Raw genomic sequence first — 20,295 nt, 5'->3', positions numbered from 1 at the left:
GCAGGGAGCGTGGAATTTGGAAAGAGGCTGTGGGTGGCACTGGGCTGTGGTTCTTGGGGGGGGTCAGGAAAAGTCTGGACTCAAGTTCAAGTTGTTGTTATTTTCTTTTCTTTTTTTTTTGGTACCAGGGATGGAACCCAGGGTCCCTCGACCCCTGAGCCCCGTCCCCAGCCCTTTTTCATATTTTATTTAGAGACAGGGTCTCCCTGAGCTGCTCAGGGCCTCGCTAAGTGGCTGAGGCTGGCGGCCTCCGACTCGCGATCCTCCTGCCTCAGCCTCCAGAGCTGCTGGGATCCCAGGTCCGGCTGTCCCCCGCCCTCTGTGGGCACTGTCTCAGTCTGCACCAGATCTGAGGAGGACGTGGGCTCCTCCTGGCCTTTCCCCCAGGGCCAAGCTGAGGTGGCACAGTGACAGGCTGCCCAGTCGGGGCTGTGATGGAAACTCCCGGCCTCCCTGCCCAGAACAGAGGCCCAACCCAGCTCTCCCGGAGCCAGAGCAGGGTGTGACCCGCGGCCCCCACGGCCTCCGGCCAGGACTCTCCACGCCCAGGGGACAGGAGCTCCCTGCCAGCCTGGCCTGCAGAGTGGACCCAGGACCCGGTCACCCCAGAGTCTGCGATGCTGCTCTAGTCCCTCCCTGGACGGCCCCCTGGACAGTCCCCCGCCAGGCCGAGGTCCTTCTCAGGGACATCATCACACGGGGATTCTCCTCAAGAGACACCAAAGTGACCAGGATCAGGGACAGTGGCAGCTGCCGGCTCGGGGAGCCAGGTCCTCCAGATCCCCTGGCCCAGGCTCCAGGACACCCCGCCCCTCCCGCCCGTCCCCCCTGCAGATTTGATAACACCCAGGAGTCTCGGTCCCCTCCGAGGACAAAGGAGGCGATTGTCCCCTTGGACGCCTTTTGACTTGCTGTCACCGAGGTGTAACTGAGCCCACTCTCCCTGGGCCTCACCCTGTCCCCTCCCTCCCCGGCCAGTTTCAAAGGAGCCCCTGGCTGCGGGGCCAGAAGCCACCCTGGGAATGGCCCCGGGGGACGTCACGTGGCTGGCACTGAGACCCCTGGGCTGGCCCGAGGCCCCGGTGGACGGTGATCCCGGTTCCAGCCTCGGAGCAGAGCGCCGACTGTATACCCACGAGTACCCCACGCCACAGCCGTGCCCTGCCACTCCCCGCCACCGAGGGCCACATCGAGGGCCACACGTCACGGGGACCAAGGACCCGGACTTGCAGTCCAACCCATTCCGATGGACGTCAGCTTGAGCAGCCACCTGGACTGTGGTCACCGCCCCGGACGACAGCGCTCCAGACCCCTCGGACGTGTCCCCTCGGTCAGCCACCACGACACCCTGTGGTTACGGCCCTGTCTCAGGTGGGAAGGCCGAGGCACAGAGAGGCCAAGAGACTTACCCAAGGACACACAGGAAGCAGGGGAGCAAGGACGCACCCTTCGAAGGTGGCTAAGGGCTGGGTTGGGATCCCAGGGTAGCACCTGTCCGCTGTGCAGCCCCAGGCAACTTGCTTGACCTCTCTGTGCTTCCATTGTCCCATCTGCAGGACGGAGAGGACAGAGACCGCTCCTCACAGGGGTCCTCGGGGCTCTTGGGGCTCACATGAGCCCCCTGCCGCGAGCGCCGCCCTTCGAGTGACCTGCATCCTCGCGGCCACTAACGAGGCCACTTCCCGGTGTGAGTTCTGTCCCCCTCTCCCCCAGTCCGTAGGGACTAGGGGACAGGGACAGCTTCCTCACGTTGCTGTCCCCCAGGCTGGGCTGTCCACCACCTCCCCGCCCCAGGCTGCCTGTGTCCATGCCAGATTGGGGATGCCGGGGTCTCAGTGGCCCAGAGCACGGGGGACGCTGGGACCCACAGATGTTTCCCTTCTCCTCGGGAAGGGCTGGCCTCCCTTTATCTTGTCCCCTCCCTTCCTGGGCACTGACCACGGCTATCGCCCGTGGCATCAATGACGGGGCCCTCATGGGCCTCGCCCTTGCTGTGTCACTGGAGATGACTGGCAAACGTCCGGCCTCAGGAGCATCCTCCGCCCCGGGCCTCCCCGCCCTGATCTCCGTGGCTTCTGCCCTGGGGACCTGTCCTGGCTCCTTCCTGTGGGTCTGGCCACCGCCCAGGTCCCCCGCCGGCCCACAGGAGAGCTCCTAGTGCCACCTCAGCCCTTCATGCCAACCAGCACCTCACAGGAGCAGGAGGGAGGCTGAGCCGGGGCGGTCCCGGGTGCGAATCCTGCCCCTCTGCTCTCTCTCTCTCTGAGCCTGGCCCAATCTCCCGGGCGTGGACTCAGGAGTCCCCAGGGGGGAAGCGCCTCTAGCTGCACAACAAGGTGGCAGCTCTTGGAATGTTCCAGAAGCAGGTGTCTTCATGGGGCAGCAGAGGCTGGGCGTGGGGGGGGCCGGAGTTAGCTCCCCCAAATAGGCCAGACCTGAGACTAACACCTCCTGAAGCCCCTTCAAGATGGGTCACAGGAAAGGTCCCCCAGAGGGACTGGAATGGTGGGAGCTGGGACAGGGGTCCGTGTTACCTGGGGACAGAGTCGGAGCTGGTGACGCGAAGGTTTGAGGGGAAAAGCGCCTCCCGGGGGCAGACGCGGCATGTGCCAAGGTCCTGTGGTAGAAATAGCCCGACTCACCCCAGTTGGGAGCAGGGAGGGCAATTGGGCAGGACCTTGGAGTCTGGTGGTCCTCAGGACCCCGGGTCCTCCCCAGCCTCATGTCACAGAAATGAACCTTTATGGAGGGGGGGGATCTAAGGTCCCCGAGGCAGGAGATCTGCCCACTTCTGTGCCCGGATGCAGGTGGCCCGGGGAGGTGGGGCTCGGCCGCTCAGGCCCTTGACGTGCCCTGAGTCACCATCTGGTCCCTCTTAGCTGACCACTCTTTCTGGTCAAATATGCAAGTGGCCCTCAGGACGCAGCGAGGAGCATAGCTCAGCTGGCCTTATCTGGGCCCCGCCCCAGGGCCCAGGGGCCAGGTCCCTGCTGTCCCCCCTGGCTCACGGGGCTGCCCGGAGCTGGGGTGCACTGGGACTCCGGGGCCCAGGAGCACCCAGACCAGACCGGGAGGACAGGAAGGGACAAGACCGCAGCCCTCCATGCGCAAGAGCCTGGGCAGGGCCGGGAGGGGACTCCGCAGCCCGGTGACATTCCAACCCCCTGAGCTCACCTGCCCCGGGCAGTGGCACATTCCAGCAGGACCAGCCCCGCCGTCCCCGGCTGCTCTGCCGTCCCAAGCCCTGGAAGGGGCTGCCCAGGCCCCCAGAGCCGGCCTGGCATCTTGGGGACTTGGCCACCCCTGTCCCCGGGGCAGAGGTTGCAGAAATAGCAGAGGCCGGCTCAGGGCCACCCCGGGGGACGTTTTCTAGACTCTCAAGCGCATCTGGGTCCCATCTTCCAGGCCACAGGAGGACTGGACCTGTCAGCGGTCCATGCATCATGGCCACCTCCCCTGGGGGCCACCAGCCAGGAGCCTCCGCAGCCCGAGGGTCCCGGCACCTGCAGCCTGAGACAGCCGGACCTGCAGCCGGCTCCACACCCCGCACCAGCACCCGGGGGCACCCATTTCTCTTCCTTATCCAGTGCCCACGGCCTCAGCTCGGCTCCTGACCCCGGCCAGGGCGCCTTCGGCCACCCCAGGGGCCTTCCTGCAGGCCAGGCTTCCCAAGTGGCCTCCCCTCCACCTGCGCCAAGACCCAGCTGAGTTGAGCCACCAGAGCCCCCTCCTTCCTCTCCACCTTGTCCCCGGGGCCCTGCCACTGGAAGTCCCCAGGAGTCCTGTGTGACATGATCTGACTCCCTGAGCCGACCTCCAAGGCTCCGAGTGCCTCCAGCCTCCTCGGCCTCACCACCCCTCACCCTGAACTCTTGTCCCCTGGTGCGCAGCCCCGAGTCACCATCTGGTCCCTGTTAGCTGATGGGACTAGACTGAGTCCCCTGGAGGGCACGGGCCATGGGCAGTTCCCTTCCCCGCTGCCCAAAGTGCGGTGGCTCACGCCTGTCATCCCAGCGGCTCGGGAGGCTGAGGCAGGAGGATGGAGAGTGGGAGGCCGGCCTCAGCAGCTGAGTGACGCCTGTGTCCACACAGAAGGTGAAACGTGCTGGAGGGACGTGGTCGGACCCGGGGACCCGCCCTGAGGGTCCCACATCAGCCTCTGCGGCCTCCGGGCCTCCAGCCCCAGACCTGCCTCCCCAAGGCCACCTGCCGGGATGTGGGGGGCAGGTCTAGTGACCCAAGCCCAAGATCTGTGACGTCAATCGGGACCTTAAAGTGCCAGCAGCCACACTGGGATCCCGAGGGGACGCCCCTCCCCACACACGTCCCAAGTCCCCAAGGCCTGGCCACCCTGTGGGCCATGGGTAGTGTCACGGGGCAGCCACTGCGGCTGGCCCCGTCCCTCCAGCTCGGTGGCAGGGGCTGGGCTGTGGGCCAAAGTGCAGACCCTGAGGCACCAGGGACCCCGGTGACGTTTATTCTCCCTCCTCTGCCAGGTGGCACCCGGCTCCCCCGCAGCCCTGGGGACAGCTGGGACAGGCCTCAGGAGGCCGAGGGTCTGGTGGACTTCCTGCCCCACCCCTGCTCTCTGGTCCCTCCCCTGTGGGCGTCCCTGATGCCACCCACTGCTGCTCAGAACCATCTGTGGCTCCCCAGCACCCACCGGTGCCCACCCCTGCAGCGGGGTCAGGAATACGGCTTTGTCATAGTCCCCAGGAGGCTGGGTCCCCAGCCAGCTTACAGACTGAGGAGGAGGGACACCTCAGGACAGGTGACGTCCTCCTCCTCCTGTCCCTCCTCCTGTCCCCCCGCCTGCAGCTCCGCGGTATCTACTGCTTTAATTCTCAGCTCGGCCCTAACAGGTGGATGATAAGGTCAGTGCCGCGGGGGATGGAGGTCAGTGCTTTCCTTCTGTCCCCTCCAGGGACCGAGCCCTGCTGCTGTGACCTGTGACCCATGAGGGGACCTAACCCCAGAAAGAAGGAGGAAGAAGTAGCCGAGGACCCGCCGGGGGGGGGGGGCAGGTCCCACCCTGGACAGGGGCCCCCAGCCATGGACCTGCAGGGCCTCAAGGTGACCCCAGGAGGTCACCCTGGGGCAGCTCAGGGGAGCGTCCTCTCTGCGTGACTCAGCAGGGGACAGGATGGGGTCGGAGGCCCCAGAGGAGGCAGGGAGACCGGACGGGACAGGGGTCGCATTGCTTCTGCCAGCCGCAGGACCCTTAGCTCGTCCCTCACTCGACGGCTCCCTTTCCACCTGCCACAGGTGGCTAGGGACAGTGCCTCCTCAGAGGGACTCTGAGGAGACTCAGCCATCACAACGTCCGGGTCCAGCCGGGCTCGATGGCCCACGCCTGCCATCCCAGCAGCTCGGGAGGCTGAGGCAGGAGGATCACAAGTTGGAGGACAGCCTCCCAAGCCAGCAGGATTAGAGGTGTGGTCACCGTGCCCTGGTGATGGTGGCCTTATGTGTCCTTTTACAGCCATGGTCTGTCCCCAGCCCCAACAGGCGCCGAGCCCTCCCTCCCTGGCTCACAGACCCTCCAGAGCTCAGAATCATCGCCAGGGGACATTCACCTTCTCTGTTTTGCGCCGCAGACCTTCGTTAAGATGACCCAGGACAGGTTGGCTGCTCTGGCAGGTGACCCCGCGGACCCTCCCTCCCATTTCTGCACAGCAGAGCCCGCCCGCACCCCTCCATGGGGCTGAGTGACCCCAGAGCGGCCCTCATGGACCCTGAGCGAGACCCCTCTGGTGCACAGGTGGTGCCTCGGGGCGCCCCGAGGCTGCCGGACGCCGCGCGGCCCACCTTCCTGCCGGCCTCGTTGTTGTGCAGGTTCATGAGCGTGCGGGCGTTCTGCTTGATCTCCCGGGCGTCCACGAAGACCTTGGCGAAGCCGATGCCGTAGCGGATGTCGGCCGAGCAGCCGCCCCACTTCCAGCCCTCCTCGCGGTGGTACTGGCCCTGCTTCTCCTTGTCACAGCCGCAGTCGCTCAGGTTGCCCTGGGTGCAGGCCGCCGTGATGGCGTGGGCCACGCCCGCCGCGATGATGGCGTAGGTGAAGGCCGCCTCCCGGCTCCCTGGGGGGGACAGAGGGACGGGCTGTGGAGCCGGCTTCCAGGAAGGACCCCAGGTCCTGGGGAGGAGGCCCGGGGGCGAGGCCACGGCCTCCCCCAAAGACCTGTCCTCCATTCCTGGCCTCCTGGATGAGGCCAGTGACTACCTGATCGGTGTCCCCAAGGAGGCTAAAGACAGGGCTCAGCCTGGTGCCTGGCTCAGCAAACGTCCCCAAAGTAGGCACTCTGGGCCTCGCCCACCCCCTCAACTGCCCCTCCACCTCTGAGACTTGCAACGGGCATTATCTGAGCACCGACTGAGCGCACACACGCACACAGAAACCCTGGGGGACATCAAGGCCAAGGTGAGACCCTCAGAAGGCCCAGGGGGAGGGGTGGCTCTTCCTGGACTTTCCTGCTGTGTGACCTTGGGTGAGTCACCTAACCTCTCTGTGCCCGTTTGCTCCACTATAAAATGGGGGTGATAACAGGACCTGGGTTATTAGGGTGGTCAAAAAGCCACCGAGGTCACAGCACGGGGCAGAAGGAAGTGACCTCGACCTGGGCTATCGCACAGTTGCCCACAGGGCCTGCAGACACCCCGACCAGACCATGGACTGTCCCCACTAACTTGACGGGCAGCAGCTACGGAGAGACTGTGTCCCCGTCACCAGAGTGCAGTGTGGCAGAGGGGGAGGGGCGGGAGCCTGGCCTGTCCCCTGGCTTTGCCCGCCCCATTCTGAAGGCACCGGCCTCCCCTCCTGCTGCCCTCCAGCTGGTGGCCCGGCCAAGTCCCCAGAGCAGTGGACAGCACTGCAGGTCATGAGGAAATGGCCGGGACTGTGGCTTCTGTCCTCCCAGCTGGCCCATCCTGTCCCTGGAGACCAAGGCAGCTGCAGGGGGCAGTGGCCCATGCTGGTAACCAGGTGGCTCGGGAGGCTGAGGCAGGAGGATCACAAGGTGGAGGCCAGCCTCGGCCACTTAGCCAGGCCCTGAGCAACTCAGGGAGACCCTGTCTCTGAATAAAATAGAAAATAGGGCTGGGGACGGGGCTCAGTGGCTAAGTGGCCCTGGGGTCAATCCCTGGTACCAAGAAAAAAAAAAAAAACCCACAAAAAACCCCAGCAGAGGCCCAGCGGGTCCTTCCTGAATCACTGTCACTTGCTCTTGGATACACCAGCGTCACCGTCTTGCAGATGAAGAAACTGAGGGTCAGAGAAGCTCTGACCAGTCTGTGCTAAACAACTCCAGCCCCTGCCCGTCCTGCAAGGGGTGACCGGAGTCCTGGAGGGTCGTGGGGAGTCGGGGTGGGGGTGGAGGGGAGGTCCCAGGTGTTGGGCATCCATTAGGCACCAGATGCATGCACAGCCCTCTGCGGGGCTCCGTGACAGTCCCCGAGGCAGGTTCCACTGTCCAGGACCCTACAGTCACAGGCTCCGAGGAGAAAACCCATGTGCTGGGGTCCCCTGTCTAGAAGGTGACCGAGATGGGGTTCAGGCCCCAAGTCGGCAGTGTCCCCCCTCAGGTCCCGCCCTCCAAGGCCCACGTCCTGGGAGGTCCCTGGTAGAAGTCAGGACACTGGGAGGTGATGTCCCTGGAGGTCACCTACTGTCCCCACCCATTCCAGAGGGCTCCGGGGACCTGATGGTAGTGCACGGCTCTTGGGGCCACCTGGGTCATTTCCTGAGTGCCATCTTCTTGGCCTCTTAGGAGAGTGGCCCCAAGATGTCCTGCTTCATTGCTGATAGGCCTGGTGACGGGGACATGGCATAAAGCAGGGCCACCTCTTGTTGAACTATTTACTTTGGTGCCAGGGATGGAACCCCGGGGGGTCTTCACCCCCTGAGCCCCGTCCCCAGCCCTTGCTATATTTTATTTAGAGACAGGGTCTCGCTGAGTGGCTGAGGCTGGCCTCCAACTTGCCATCCTCCAGCCTCAGCCTCCCGAGCTGCTGGGATGACAGGCAGGTGCCACCGTGCCCAGCCCCGTCCCTCATTCTCAACCTACCTATATCTCCAGGGAAAGGCCAGCCCAGGGGACAGGGGGACGTCAGCTCAGGCCTGGGATGAGACGGAGCTCGCTGTCTAGTCTGCTGTCCCCGTTGGGTGACCCCGAGCAAGGCCACAGCCTCCTGAGTCTCAGCTGCCCATCTGTGACCTCGCAGTCCCCAGCAGGACACGGCCAGCCGGCTTGTGGGGACACTCTGGGCGTGTCCACGGGGTCTGGCTGGGAACCCCGGACACCCCCAGGTCCTTCTCTTCGTCTCTCTGCTGTTCCCAGCCCAGGGTCAGGGTGGGCGCCCTCCGGGTCACAGCGGCTGGCCTCCGTGACAGTCCGGAAAACAGATGGAAAAATGGCCCATGGCCTGGCCACTCACCGCCCCTCTGGGCCAGCAGCCACGTGGGGCTGTTCCTGTGCAGGGGGACCAGGGAGTCCCCGGCCGGAAAATGAGGGGGTGTCTGGGCTGTGGCGGGGGAGGGGCGTGGGCAGGTCCCCACCCCGTTCCCGCCCACCTCTGTCCCCGGCCTCTCCTGGGTGGCTGGGCCAGGGCACACGGTGGCCTGTCCACCCATGGGCAGCGCCCGCCCCAGCCTGCCCTTCCCTTCCCCATGCGGCTGGGTCCACCTGGGAATGTCCTTCCTGTCCTCTCCACTGGGAAGGGTCAGGGAGCCCCAGGTGGCCACACGCAGGCCCTGGAGGTGGGTAATGGGGGTTCACATCTGGTCCCCCCCAGTGCAGCTGGACCTCGGCCACGTGAGCTCCCTCCAGGCCTCGGTGGCCCCTCGTCCCCTGGTCAAATCAGTCTTCAAGAGGACTTTGCCCCGCCAGGGTTGAGGCTGAGGAGGCTGAGGCAGGAGGATCGCCAGGTGCTAAGATAACGAGACCAGGTTCCGCCTGCCAGGTCTCAGAGCACCGGGACACAGTGGGGACAGGAACTGGCCTGCCTGGCCGAGCACTCATCAGTGTTCCGTGAGTACCTACTGTGTGCCAGGAAGACACCATGAGCACCCACTGTGTGCCAGGGAGAGACCAGGAGCACTCACTGCATGCCAGGAAGAGATCAGGAGCACCTACTATGTGCCAGCCAAGGACAGGCCAGGAGCACCTACTGTGTACCAGGAAGAGATCAGGAGCACCTACTGTGTGCCAGGGAGAGACCAGGAGCACCTACTGCGTGCCAGGAAGAGATCAGGAGCACCTACTATGTGCCAGGAAGAGATCAGTAGCACCTACTGTGTGCCAGGAAGAGACCAGGAGCACCTACTGTGTGCCAGGAAGAGACCAGGAGCACCTACTGTGTGCCAGGGAGACACCAGGAGCACCTACTGTGTACCAGGGAGAGACCAGGAGCACCTACTGCGTGCCAGGAAGAGATTAGGAGCACCTACTGTGTGCCAGGAAGAGACCAGGAGCACCTACTGTGTGCCAGGAAGAGATAAGGAGCACCTACTGCGTGCCAGGAAGTGATCAGGAGCCTTGGGGTGGGCAGAAGCCTCACGTTGGATACATGTGACAAAGGTAAATCAGGTCCCCAGTGTAAGTGGAGAGGACTGAGGAGAGCGCAGCAGGGGTGCCCTGTGGGGCTCGTGGGGGGCTGTCTTGGGAGGGATGGTTGAGGACGCCTTCCTGGAGGAGGAGCCCTCTGAGTAGAGATGTGCATGATGTGGGCGGGGACAGGGACCCGCCACCACCCGGGTGCCTCTCCCAGGTGCCCCTTGTCCCCACCCTGCTCCAGAGAGGAGCTGGGGGAGGGGCCGGCTTCAGAACCACGGGGGGGGGGGGGGGCAATGTCCATGAAGCCCACTGTCCTCACTGACCCCTCCACATCCCAGGCACTGTGTCAGAGGCCTCTGCTCCCTGGGGAGCTTCCTTCCGGCCAGAGAGATGGACAATATTCCCGAGGGCACAACCAAGACACAGCACAGAGCCGGGCGCAGGGTCCCACGCCTGTCATCCCAGTGGCTCGGGAGGCCGAGGCAGGAGGATCACAAATTGGAGGCCAGCCTCAGGCACTTAGCGAGGCCCTAAGCAGCTCAGCGAGACCCTGTCTCTAAATAAAACACAAAATAGGGCTGGGGACGGGGCTCAGTGGCCGAGTGCTCCTGGGTTAAGTCCCCAGTATCCAAGACCCTGGTAGCTTAGCCTACCATGTCAGCGGAACACCGCCTCCTGCTATGGCCACCCGGAGCCCCGCCTCCTGCCATAGCCCCGCCTCCTGCCATAGCCCCACCTCCTGTCATAGCCCCGCCTCCTGCCATAGCCCCGCCTCCTGCCATAGCCCCGCCTCCTGCCATAGCCCCACCTCCTTCATAGCCACGCCTCCTGTCATAGCCCCGCCTCCTGCAGACCCCCCCCACCTCTCTGTTCTCTCTGCCTGGGGTCCCACTGACTGATCACCAGGTTTCTTTCCACTTTTCAAGACCCACTGGCCAGACCACTGCCCATCTTGGTCGTGTCACCTATGAGATTCCCCCCCACCCCACCGCCCGCACCGTGCTGGACCCTGCTGCCGTCTGGTCACTTGTGGCCATGGACTGAGTTACACGCACCCCGCGAATTCACATGTTGAAGGCTGGACCCCCACCCCACCCCCGGGATCCCCAAATGCGACTGCAATTGGAGAGAAGGTCTTTGAAGACCCGGTTAAGTTAAAATGGGGCCATTAGGGTGGCACCTGAGGCCATCTATTGTTCTTAAGCCAAAGGGGACAAGGACACGAGAGATCCAGGGCACTCATTGAGGGCAGACTCCGTGAGGACACCGAGGACATAGCAGCCTTATGCCAGCCGCAGGGAAACCAGCCCTGCTGCACCATGACCTTGAACTTGCAGCCTCGGGGGTGAGGGGCCAGTGGCCCCCGTTGATGTCCCAGGCTGAGGGGCTTGGGCACAGCCAGCCAGTCTGTCCCCGAGAGACCATCAGGGCAACACCAGCATGTGGCCTGTGGCCTCGGAGGCTGACTTGGGATGGACGCACGGGCCCTGCTGGCCACCGGAGCGAGTCTCCGGACCTCTGCAGCTGCTGCTGGCGTTGTGGCCCTGTGCTGGCGAAGGTCACCCTGCTGCCCCAAGACGTGGCTCTGGGGGAGCTGAAGGCCATGCTCCCTCTGGTCCAGGCCATCCTGAAGGCCAGCCCCGCGCCCTGGCTTTCCAGTTCTTGGGCATTTATAAAGTCCCTCTTTTGGCGGAGGTGGCCTGAGTGGGGCTTGGGGACCAGCATTCAAGGGGGACCGGACCTGCTGTTGCTGGGGGCCTTGATCTAGGCAGGAGACCCCAGAAGGAAGATGAACCAAGGAGCCGGCCCAAACTGAGGGCCATGGTGGAGGGTCGGGTGGGGAGGAGGGCAGGGCGAAGAACCTGAGGGCCAGCCGCCCACCCCACGTCCCTCACCCCTTCCCCCTTGCTCTGAGAGCCCAAGCCCTTCTCATGGTGGCTCTACAAAGAAAACTACATTTCCCAGCAGCCCTTGTAACTAGGCATGGCCATGTGACTGGATCTGGCCAATGAGATGTAGGCAGATGGTATGGGGGTGGAGCTTCTGGGAAGGCTTTTCAAAGGCAAGCCAATGCCCTGTGGTTCAGAGAGTGCCCAGGCTCCAGATGTCCAACGCCACCACCCTTGGTCCCCACCGTCAGAGAGCGGCCCTGGGTGGCTGTGTATCTCCAAAAGGCCACCCGAGAGGACAAGAGTCCCGATGTAGCAAGCCCCCATCCCCTCCTGCCTGGGAGGACTCACCAGGGGCCTTCCCTGCCCAGCCCAGCCGGCCTCATTCTTTTCCTCGACACACCCTTGCGGAGATCTTGTGGCCTCCAGTCACGGTGGCCGCTCCGAAGACATTTGGTAAATGCGTGACCAAATGAATGGATTCTGTACCAATGCACCTTCCAGAATTAGACTGGATCCTATGAAGCTGCCGATTGGGTAAGTCAATTATCACTGAAGAGCGGCAATTTCATATGGTTCAGGCCAAACTTTGGCATCCGAACCCACACGCAAAATCCTCCAACACCTCCCGCCAAACACCTGGGAGAGACCCCACGTGCCTGCTGGCTCCAGCCCCCACTCCCTTCCAGGTTCCCGGAGCATCGCTATCTCATGGGTTTTCTGGGGCTCTTCTTTTGGTCTGAATTCTCCCCGATCACCTCTACCTGCCTACCCTGCTAGAGCACCTCTTTTTTTTTTTGGTGGGGGGAGTACTGGGGATTGAACTCAGGGGCTCTCGACCCCTGAGCCCCCTCCCCAGCCCTATTTTCTATTTTATTTAGAGACAGGGTCTCTCTGAGTTGCTGAGCGCCTCGCTTTTGCTGAGGCTGGCCTCCCAACTTGCGATCCTCCTGCCTCAGCCTCCTGAGCCACAGGGATGACAGGCGTGTGACTTTGCCTCTCCCTGGGGTCTAGTTTTCCACTTGCAAAGGTGAGCCCTCAGGTCGGGAAGAGGGAGAGGAAGGGCAGGGGATTCGGGGCTCAATTTTCTGGACCAGCAAGATCTCAGAAAGGTGTGTGGATGGGCTCAAGGCTGGACCCCAAGCCCCCAAATCTGACCTGCCCTGACTCTCAGGGAGGGTCCCCAGGGCAGAGAAGGGTTTACTGCACTCTTGGTGCCCAAGTGCCCACAGGTGGAAAGATACTCTGCGAGGCCATTCCCCACGGGCCAGGGCCTCCTGGAGACCAGTATTGTTCTCCACTGCCTTCCTTCTAGAATCTTCTCACGATTGCCTCAGAAGTCAAACGTGTGGCTCAACCAACACTCTGGGCTTGCGTCTGCCGGCACGCCTGTGTGTGGCGGGCACACGTCACCGCACACACCCCGTCCCCAGAACACAGGGCTTGCAAAGTCCGGATCGTAAGGCACCAGATGGATCCGTCACAGACACAACAGGGAGTGGTGGGGATTGTGGCAACAAAGGGGCTGCCCGGGTCCATCTGCTGCAAGCTGCAGTCTCAGCTCCATCACACCCCGGTGGGACCATGGGCCAATTATTCAGAGAAGCAGGAAATCCCTATTTTGAAGTGCAATCGCTCATTTCAAATGTTGGGGGCTTCAGTTTCCAACAGCACAAACACTTTTTTTTACTAACCCCTGGACATTTGCACTGACCGATTGGGTGGTTTGCAATTGAGCCTGCCAACCCAACTCCTGGGTTCAAGTGGTGTCCCCCCCTATTGAGGGGCATTCTCGCATGGCATTCTAGAAGTCTCCCAAGAGCACGCCCGTGTCCCTCCGAGCCTGGAAGACCCCCGCCTGGGGTGCTGGGGTGAGCACGTACCCACTTTGAGCTCCTTCCCGAAGACGGTGCGCTCCCCCAGCGCTGAGCAGTTCCAGCGGCCATTGCGGAACTGAAACTGACACTCGTCTAGGCCCATTTGGGAGCCTTCTCCGATGACGATGATGGCGTCGGGCCGGCTCTGGCAGATCGCCCGCTGTCTGGGGGCCAGGCCTGGGATCTTGTTACAGATGATGCTCGCGCCCAGAGCCACCACGGAGGAGAAGCCACTGGAGAGGGGGCACAGAGAGACAGAGGTTGAGACCCAGGGGAGCTAGCAGGTGCTGCAGGTGGCTGGAGGGACCCGGGGAACCCGTGGCTCAGACCTGTCATCCCAGTGGCTCAGGAGGCTGAGGCAGGAGGATCGCAGCCTCGGCAACTTAGCGAGGCCCTAAGCACCTCAGTGAGACCCAGTCTCTAAATAAAACACAAAATAGGGCTGAGGATGTGGCTCGGTGGTCTAGCGCCCTTGAGTTCAATCCCCGGGTACCACCCCTCTCCAAAAAGAAACCTTCAGAGGCACCGCACAGGGTCCCTGAGCTGGTTAGGATTGCCATGTGGGCTTTGGCTCTCTGACTGTGTGACTCTGAGCTAGTTACCCACCCTCTCTGTACTTCAGTTTTTCCATGGCTAAATAAAGGGTGTTGGCAACTAGTCCTAATCTGATAGGGTTGCTGTCACCATCAAATGTGCTAAAACAGAAAGGGCTTAGAAGGTGCGGAGGGAGAGGTGGGGGCTGGTGCGTAATCACTAAATGTGGCCTCTGTTTGTTATTTGGGGACCTGATCGCTGTTCCAAGAGGCTGGCGCAGCTGGGATCTCCTGAATGAGGCCCATCAATGAATCCCACCCATGCGCCAGTCTCCTCCCCAGGAACAGGGTTGAAACCCCCTTTCACGGGGGCACTGGGCCACTTCTCGGGGATGTTGTCACTTTGACCCCCGGGGGTCCCTTTTACAGATGGAAAACAGAGACCCAGGGCGCATCAGGGCCCTGCCCAAAGCCACCCGGCCCCTCCCACCTCTTAACCTGGGCCTCTCCCGCGCTGCAGAGGCCAGCCTCGGGCGGAAGGCCGGCGGCGCCCTGCCTGGCTCGCTCCCCAGGTCCCTCCGGGGGACACGGCTGGGTCCCCGCAGGGCCGATGGGCCACAGGCGCCAGGGGCGGGGTGGGGGGGTGTCCACCGGGCGGGGCTGCAGGGAGGTTATTTTCTGCTATTTCCCCTTTCTGTGTCCCCTCCCGGGTGTCTCCGCCCCGATTCTAATTAAAAAGGAGATAATGTCGCACGCGGGCGGCCAGGGGGGCCCATCAGCCCGGCTTCCCGGATGCTGGAGGAGCGCGCGGGGCTGCGGGTCGCCCAGCCAAGATGCAGATGGGAGCTGGGAAAGCCAACCAGACGCGGGCCAATCAATAGCACTTAGAGCTCAGCGCGCGCGCTCGGCCCCCGCGGTCGCCTCTCCGCCCGCGGTCGGGGCCGGTGGCCGCCTGGTCCACTCTGCGCGGCGCACCTGCTGGCCGCCGCGGCTGTCCGCTGGCCAACCCCCCCCCCCACTCCAGGGACGCGGGGGATGGGGAGGTGGCTGCACCCGGGGTGGCAGTGTCAAAAACACAAAGGACCTGACACACTCACACACACACACACACACACCCCTCGCCAAGGCCCCATCGCTGCCCCCCTCTCCCCCCCCAAAAAAAAGAGGCGGACGGGAGTTCACAGCCAGGGGACAGAGGGGCAGGTGGCCCTTCAGCGCCCGCCCTTACTGCCATCGCCACCCACCCCCCTTGGGGCCTCGCGTGCATTATCTCCCAAGTACAAAGGGCCCTGCAAATGCAGCCCGAGGAGCGACCCCCGTCGCCTCCTGCGCTTCCAGACGGAGAGAGGCGCGCACCCCACTTCGCAGACAATTTTGGGGTGCAGCCCGAGGGCGGCCGAGGTGTCCCGCTTCTCTTTGGGGCTGTCCCTGCGGCTGCTCTCTCCCCCTCTCCTACCTTTGTGTGTGTGTGTGTGTGTGTCGGGGGGCGGAGGCGCTGTCCCCTAGACTTGGGGAGAACTCTGGGCACCTGAGGGTCCCTAGGCATTGGGTGGTGCCAGGGCTCTGAGCGTCGGTCGGTTTATGTTTTGGCCAGCGAAGGTCCCTCCCTCCCTCCGGGTACCTGTCCCCTGTTTGCAGGGACCGGCCCCCTCTGCCACCTGGGGACTGCCCTGTCTCTGGGAGCGGCGGTGCCCGCGCCTCCTTTGCGGAGTTGCTCCTGCGCCACCGGAGCCGATGCGATCCCGGCTCAGCGTTCCTGCAGGACCTGCTGTCCCCATGGCCTGGAGGGTCCCAGCCGGCGCTCTCTGTGTTTGGGGGCTTCCAGATGGGCTCGGGATGCCCAGTCCCCTGGCCCGCGCGTGTGGAGCGAGGTGCGCCCCCCGCGGGGGGCGTCCTCCTGCGGGGAGCCTTTGTGCGCGCCCGGGCTCCGGCCCCCCAGCGCCCACCCGGCTCCCGCGGGGGGACCCAGGAAGTTGGTGTCCTTGGCCTCGCCAACTTTGCCGGGACGCGCGCGCGGAGGGGACGCGAGGGCCCTTACCCGATCCGGAGGTAGACCATGCCCAGGCTGAGAAAGAGGTGGCCCAGGCAGCGCCGCGCTTTCCGGTTCATAGTCCCCGCTGGTGGCCGGGGCCGCGGGCCGGGCAGTGCAGATCCCCGCGGGCCGGCCCCGGCGGGACAATCAGCATAGCCCGCCCGCCCGGGTGGCGCGGGCCGAGGCGTCCCCGGGGCCGTCGGTCTGGGCGCCCGTCCGCGCGCTCGGGGCCGAGAGTCGCCGGGAGCGCGGGAGCCGCGCCGCGCAGGAGGGAGGAGGAGCGAGCGCCGCGCGGGGCTGCGCCGGGCTGCGCGCGAGCGAGCGGTGCAAGTGCAGCCCGCGCGGGGGGTGCGGGGGGGGACGCTGCTGTCGCCCGCCCGGTCCCTCCCTCCTCCCCCCTCCGTCCCTCCCGGCCCCTCCCCCGCCCGCCTCCCCGGAGCGCCCGCCTCGCGTCTGAGCGCCCGAGGGACAGCGCCCCCTGCGCCGGGCGCGCTCCTTCTCGGCTCCGGGCGCGGGTGGGCAGCTGCGGGACCCCAATCGTCCCCCACCTGTCGCCCGATCGCAGGTGTCCTCGGGTGGAGGGGACCAGGATCCAGCCGGTGGGGAACTCTGGAGCCTCGTCCAGCTGCCCCGTCGCCTGGGAGCTGGAGGTGTCGGGGCGCACCTCGGTTCCCCAGGGCCAGGATGGAGGGGCCCGGCTTCGGGGGAGCGGGGGTGACCGAAGGGACCTAGTCCCTCATCCCTTCTGTTACCCCGAGAGGGGCGGCAGGTGGGAGCCTGGGTGGGACAGTCCCTCCCCCGTGGGGTCCCGCTACCGGAATGGGGTGGCCGCGCATCCAACCCAGTCGTGGGGCGCGGGAGCTGCCCGAGGGCTGGGGCGCCCCTTGGTGGCTCAGCGCGCTCTCGAGGCGACACCTGGCGGGGGCGGCGGGCGGTGCATCCCGGCCTCGTTCAAGGGGACGGAACTGGAGAGGTGCTGACCCCTGCCTTTGATATGCACCCGATCAGGGGAGCTGGGGGTATTGGACCCAATTTCAGGCTAAGGAACCCAAGGCCCACGGAGGCGAAGGTGTTTCCCCAAAGTCACCAGCCAGGGTGGGGCAGAGCCGGTTTGCAAGAAAGGTGTCCCCGACTCTCGTAGACCCCCCTTTCCACCACCCTGTCGCATGACCTCCCTACATGGCTGTCACCACTGTCTGCATGAATCTCTCTCCCTCTCTGACACCGCAAGTCCCTTCTCCCCTGGAAGTGACCACATGGTTCCACCACATTGTTTCCTGCATAGCCGTGGGCATCGCAGATCCAAGGAACAGAAAAGGCAGGTGTTGCTAGGGGTCAGAGGACCAGTGAGCAAGGCCAGTCTTCCAAATGGCTCGGGCTCAAGTGATGATAAGAGGACGAGTTGGCGGGAAAGAGAACTCTGGGCACCAGAGGGTTATTTCAGATCTGAAGAGATGGCATTGGAGCAGAGCCCTGAAGGACACCGGATCTGGTGCTTGGCATTCCAGGAAGGGGACCGGCCAGTGTCAAAGCTCCGAGGTGGGCATGAGCCCAGGAGGGGATGCTGGGGCCATGCTGGACAGACAGAAGTCCAGGGGGGTGAGAGGAGACAGCGCCATGCAGAGCCCAGAACTGTGCGCAGGTTGCCAGCGAGGAGTTCAGTGGGAAGACTCTGAGGACGAAGGAGGGGTGAGTCACTGGGTTGGTGGGTCCAAGTGTCCCTTTGCTGCTCTAAAAGAGACTCCACCAGGGGGTGGGGAGAGCCAGGCAGGCCACAGAGACCCCACTGTGGGTCCAGGCACCAGGCTCCGTGGTGCACACCTGTCATCCTAGAGGCTCAGGAGGCTGAGGCAGGAGGATGGCAAGTTGGAGGCCAGCGTCAGCCACTCAGCAAGGCCGTAAGCAACTCGGTGAGACCCTGTCTCTAAATAAAATATAAAAAGGGCTGGGGACGGGGCTCAGTGGTTCAGTGCCCCTGAGTTCAGTCCTGGTACCGAGAGAGAGAGAGAGAGAGAGAGAGAGAGAGAGAGAGGGAGATTAGAAAGACACACTGCTTGTATGGTTGGCTGGGACATTTCTGCTGGATCTCAGAGCCACTATGGAAGGTGACTGGAGGTTGCCTGGTGAGGGAGCCAGGGATATGAGGGGCCACTTCAGTCTGGGGCCTTGATTGATTGCGTGACTGCAGTTACCCACCCCAGTTGCCCAGGTGTGTGAAGGTCTCCAGAGGATCCCAGCCCCCGGCCATCTAGTCATTCTGGCCACCAAGTCTACCCAGTTGAGGCATCGTGCACATGGGCTAGTGTGTCATCCTGAACGTCCCCTGTCTAAACTCCTGCACTCCTGGGTCCCCCGCCCCCGCCGGCCCATCATCCTCAGATACGGTCCACTCCAACCCTGCATAGGCTGCTTCCAAAACACCTTTCAGATGCATCATTATGACCTCAGGGCAAAGCCTCATCCATGTCACATGTTGAGGGACCCTCTTGACCTGGACATTGGGACGGATATTACAGAGAGACCAGTGCATCAGGGCAGATGGGCGAGGCAGATGTGCCAGGTGGTGGCACTCAGAGATCCGGCCTCTGATAGTGCTATCATGCAGATGTTATTATTATCATCACACGCATCATTATTTTATAGAACAGGAAATGTCAATCGTGGAGGGATAAAGAAAAATCCCAAATGCCCACAGCCAGCACCTGGTGGAATTGAGACTTAACCCTAGAGAGTATTGAGAGGGCTATGTAAGTCAGCTTTCCGTTACTGTAACAAAATGCCCGAGATAAATCAAGTTGTAAGCGGAAAAAAGGTTTATTCTGGCTCCTAGTTTCAGAAGTTTCAGTCCAAGGTTGGTTGGCCCTGTTGTCTTTGGGTCTGTCATGTCCTTTTCTGTGAGCACATAGTGGAGGTGACTGTCCCATCGTGGCAGTCAGGAAGCAGGGAGAGAGAGACACAGGGAGAAGATCAGGTCCAGACTGTAATAGAAGAAGACATCGCACACCATGAGGTTCCCAGGGCGGAGTCTGTTTGGGGCTTTCTGTGTGTGGGGGTATGTGTGTGCACATGGAGGGTCGGTGGGAGGTGACTGGGAGGTCCTTTTCCCATAGTTGTGAGGCCACTCCTCCACCCTGATGTCCCTGTGCAGACACCCGGGGTGCCTTTAGCCCTCCCTTCCACCGGGCCCACTCCTAGATCATCCTCAACTCAGGCAAACGGCTGCCTTGATCAGTCTGGCCTCTACCCCAGGCCGAAGGAGGATGGTGACCGTCCCCCTGTGGGGTGAGGTGCTGGACGCAGGGCCAGAGCCGCTCTTTGAAGAGGTCACATTTGAAGGCATTCCTTCCTTGGTGCTGATCTTGGGCGATCCCTCCCTCCCCTGTCTCCTCGGTTCCAATGTCACCTCCTTGGGAGAAAGACCCTGTCTCCTCCACCTGTGTCCCCAGCCCTGGTATTAAAAGGTGACACTGTGGGGTCAGCTCTGCCACCTCTGAGCGTCGAGATCCAGGCGGGTGGCACTTGCTGGGGTTCTTGGGCCTCTCGATTTCTCGGTCATTCAGTCCTTGGTGGGCTGGGGGGGGGGGGTCCCTTGTCCTAGGACCCCAGACCAAGGGGAAGACCTGTTTTTGTGATTCAGTGGGACTCGCTGCAGAAAGCTGACCCCAGATCTCTCTGCCCAGTGGGTCCCCTCTGCTGGGACCCAGGGAAGCAGAGGATGCCTCTCAGCCGCTGAGGCTCAGGTTGAGCCCAAACCCGCGACTCTGGGGCAGGTGACAATTGGCCGCGTGCTTTGGCGCCACCTGCTGGACACAGCAGGGAAGGCCGCTGAGGTTCCCCCGGCACAATAAGGCTCATCACTGTCGCGCAGGGAGCCCCCCCCCCCCCGGGAGTGCCCAGGGTTTTCATTTTCCTTCCTTTGCTCTTTGGGAAATTTCAGCGTAGAAAAAGCTTTGACTGATAAACTATTTAGTACCACGCTGGCTCAATCATCAATCAATCAATCAATCAATCATCTATCTGTATCAATATGTGGGTCCTGGGGATGGAACCCAGGGGCCCTCGACCCCTGAGCCCTGTCCCCAGCCCTATTTATTTTTTATTTAGAGACAGGGTCTCGCTGAGTTGCTCAGGGCCTTGCTAAGTGGCTGAGGCTGGCCTCCACCTTGCGATCCTCCTGTCTCAGCCTCAGACGTTCACAGATCCACGCGAGGAGAGCGAGAGAAATGGCCGTAAAAGCCATGAGGTGTCCACGTAGGGCTGTGACCCTGTCCATTGCGGGCCTTCCCTCGAGAGCCTCCTCCAGCGTTTGGCCCCATTGTGACAGGCACGGGGTTCTCTGCCCGGGGAAGATCCTCGCTGGGTCCCAGCTGTGAAAGCTCTTGCTCCTCCCCACTGTGTTGAAGCTGTCACCTC

At 63.1% G+C, this 20,295-nt stretch overlaps 1 protein-coding gene across 1 annotated transcript in view; it reads right to left on the bottom strand.

The window, feature by feature from the left end:
• Window positions 1-15,959, bottom strand: part of Wnt7a (Wnt family member 7A) — a 29,681-nt gene extending 13,722 nt beyond the window's left edge. Inside the window, exons 1-3 of the mRNA XM_027931959.2 lie at window positions 15,889-15,959; window positions 13,324-13,550; window positions 5,809-6,080 (exon numbers count right to left, since the gene is read on the bottom strand). Of these exons, the coding sequence (XP_027787760.1) occupies window positions 5,809-6,080; window positions 13,324-13,550; window positions 15,889-15,959 (570 nt within the window). The remainder of the gene's footprint in view (window positions 1-5,808; window positions 6,081-13,323; window positions 13,551-15,888) is intronic.
• Window positions 15,960-20,295: the final 4,336 nt, after the last annotated feature.

Source organism: Marmota flaviventris, chromosome 20, assembly GCF_047511675.1.
Source record: "Marmota flaviventris isolate mMarFla1 chromosome 20, mMarFla1.hap1, whole genome shotgun sequence".
NCBI lineage: Eukaryota > Metazoa > Chordata > Mammalia > Rodentia > Sciuridae > Marmota > Marmota flaviventris.
The sequence above is the reverse complement of the archived record's forward strand: the minus strand, read 5'-3'. Positions and strand labels throughout refer to the sequence as shown.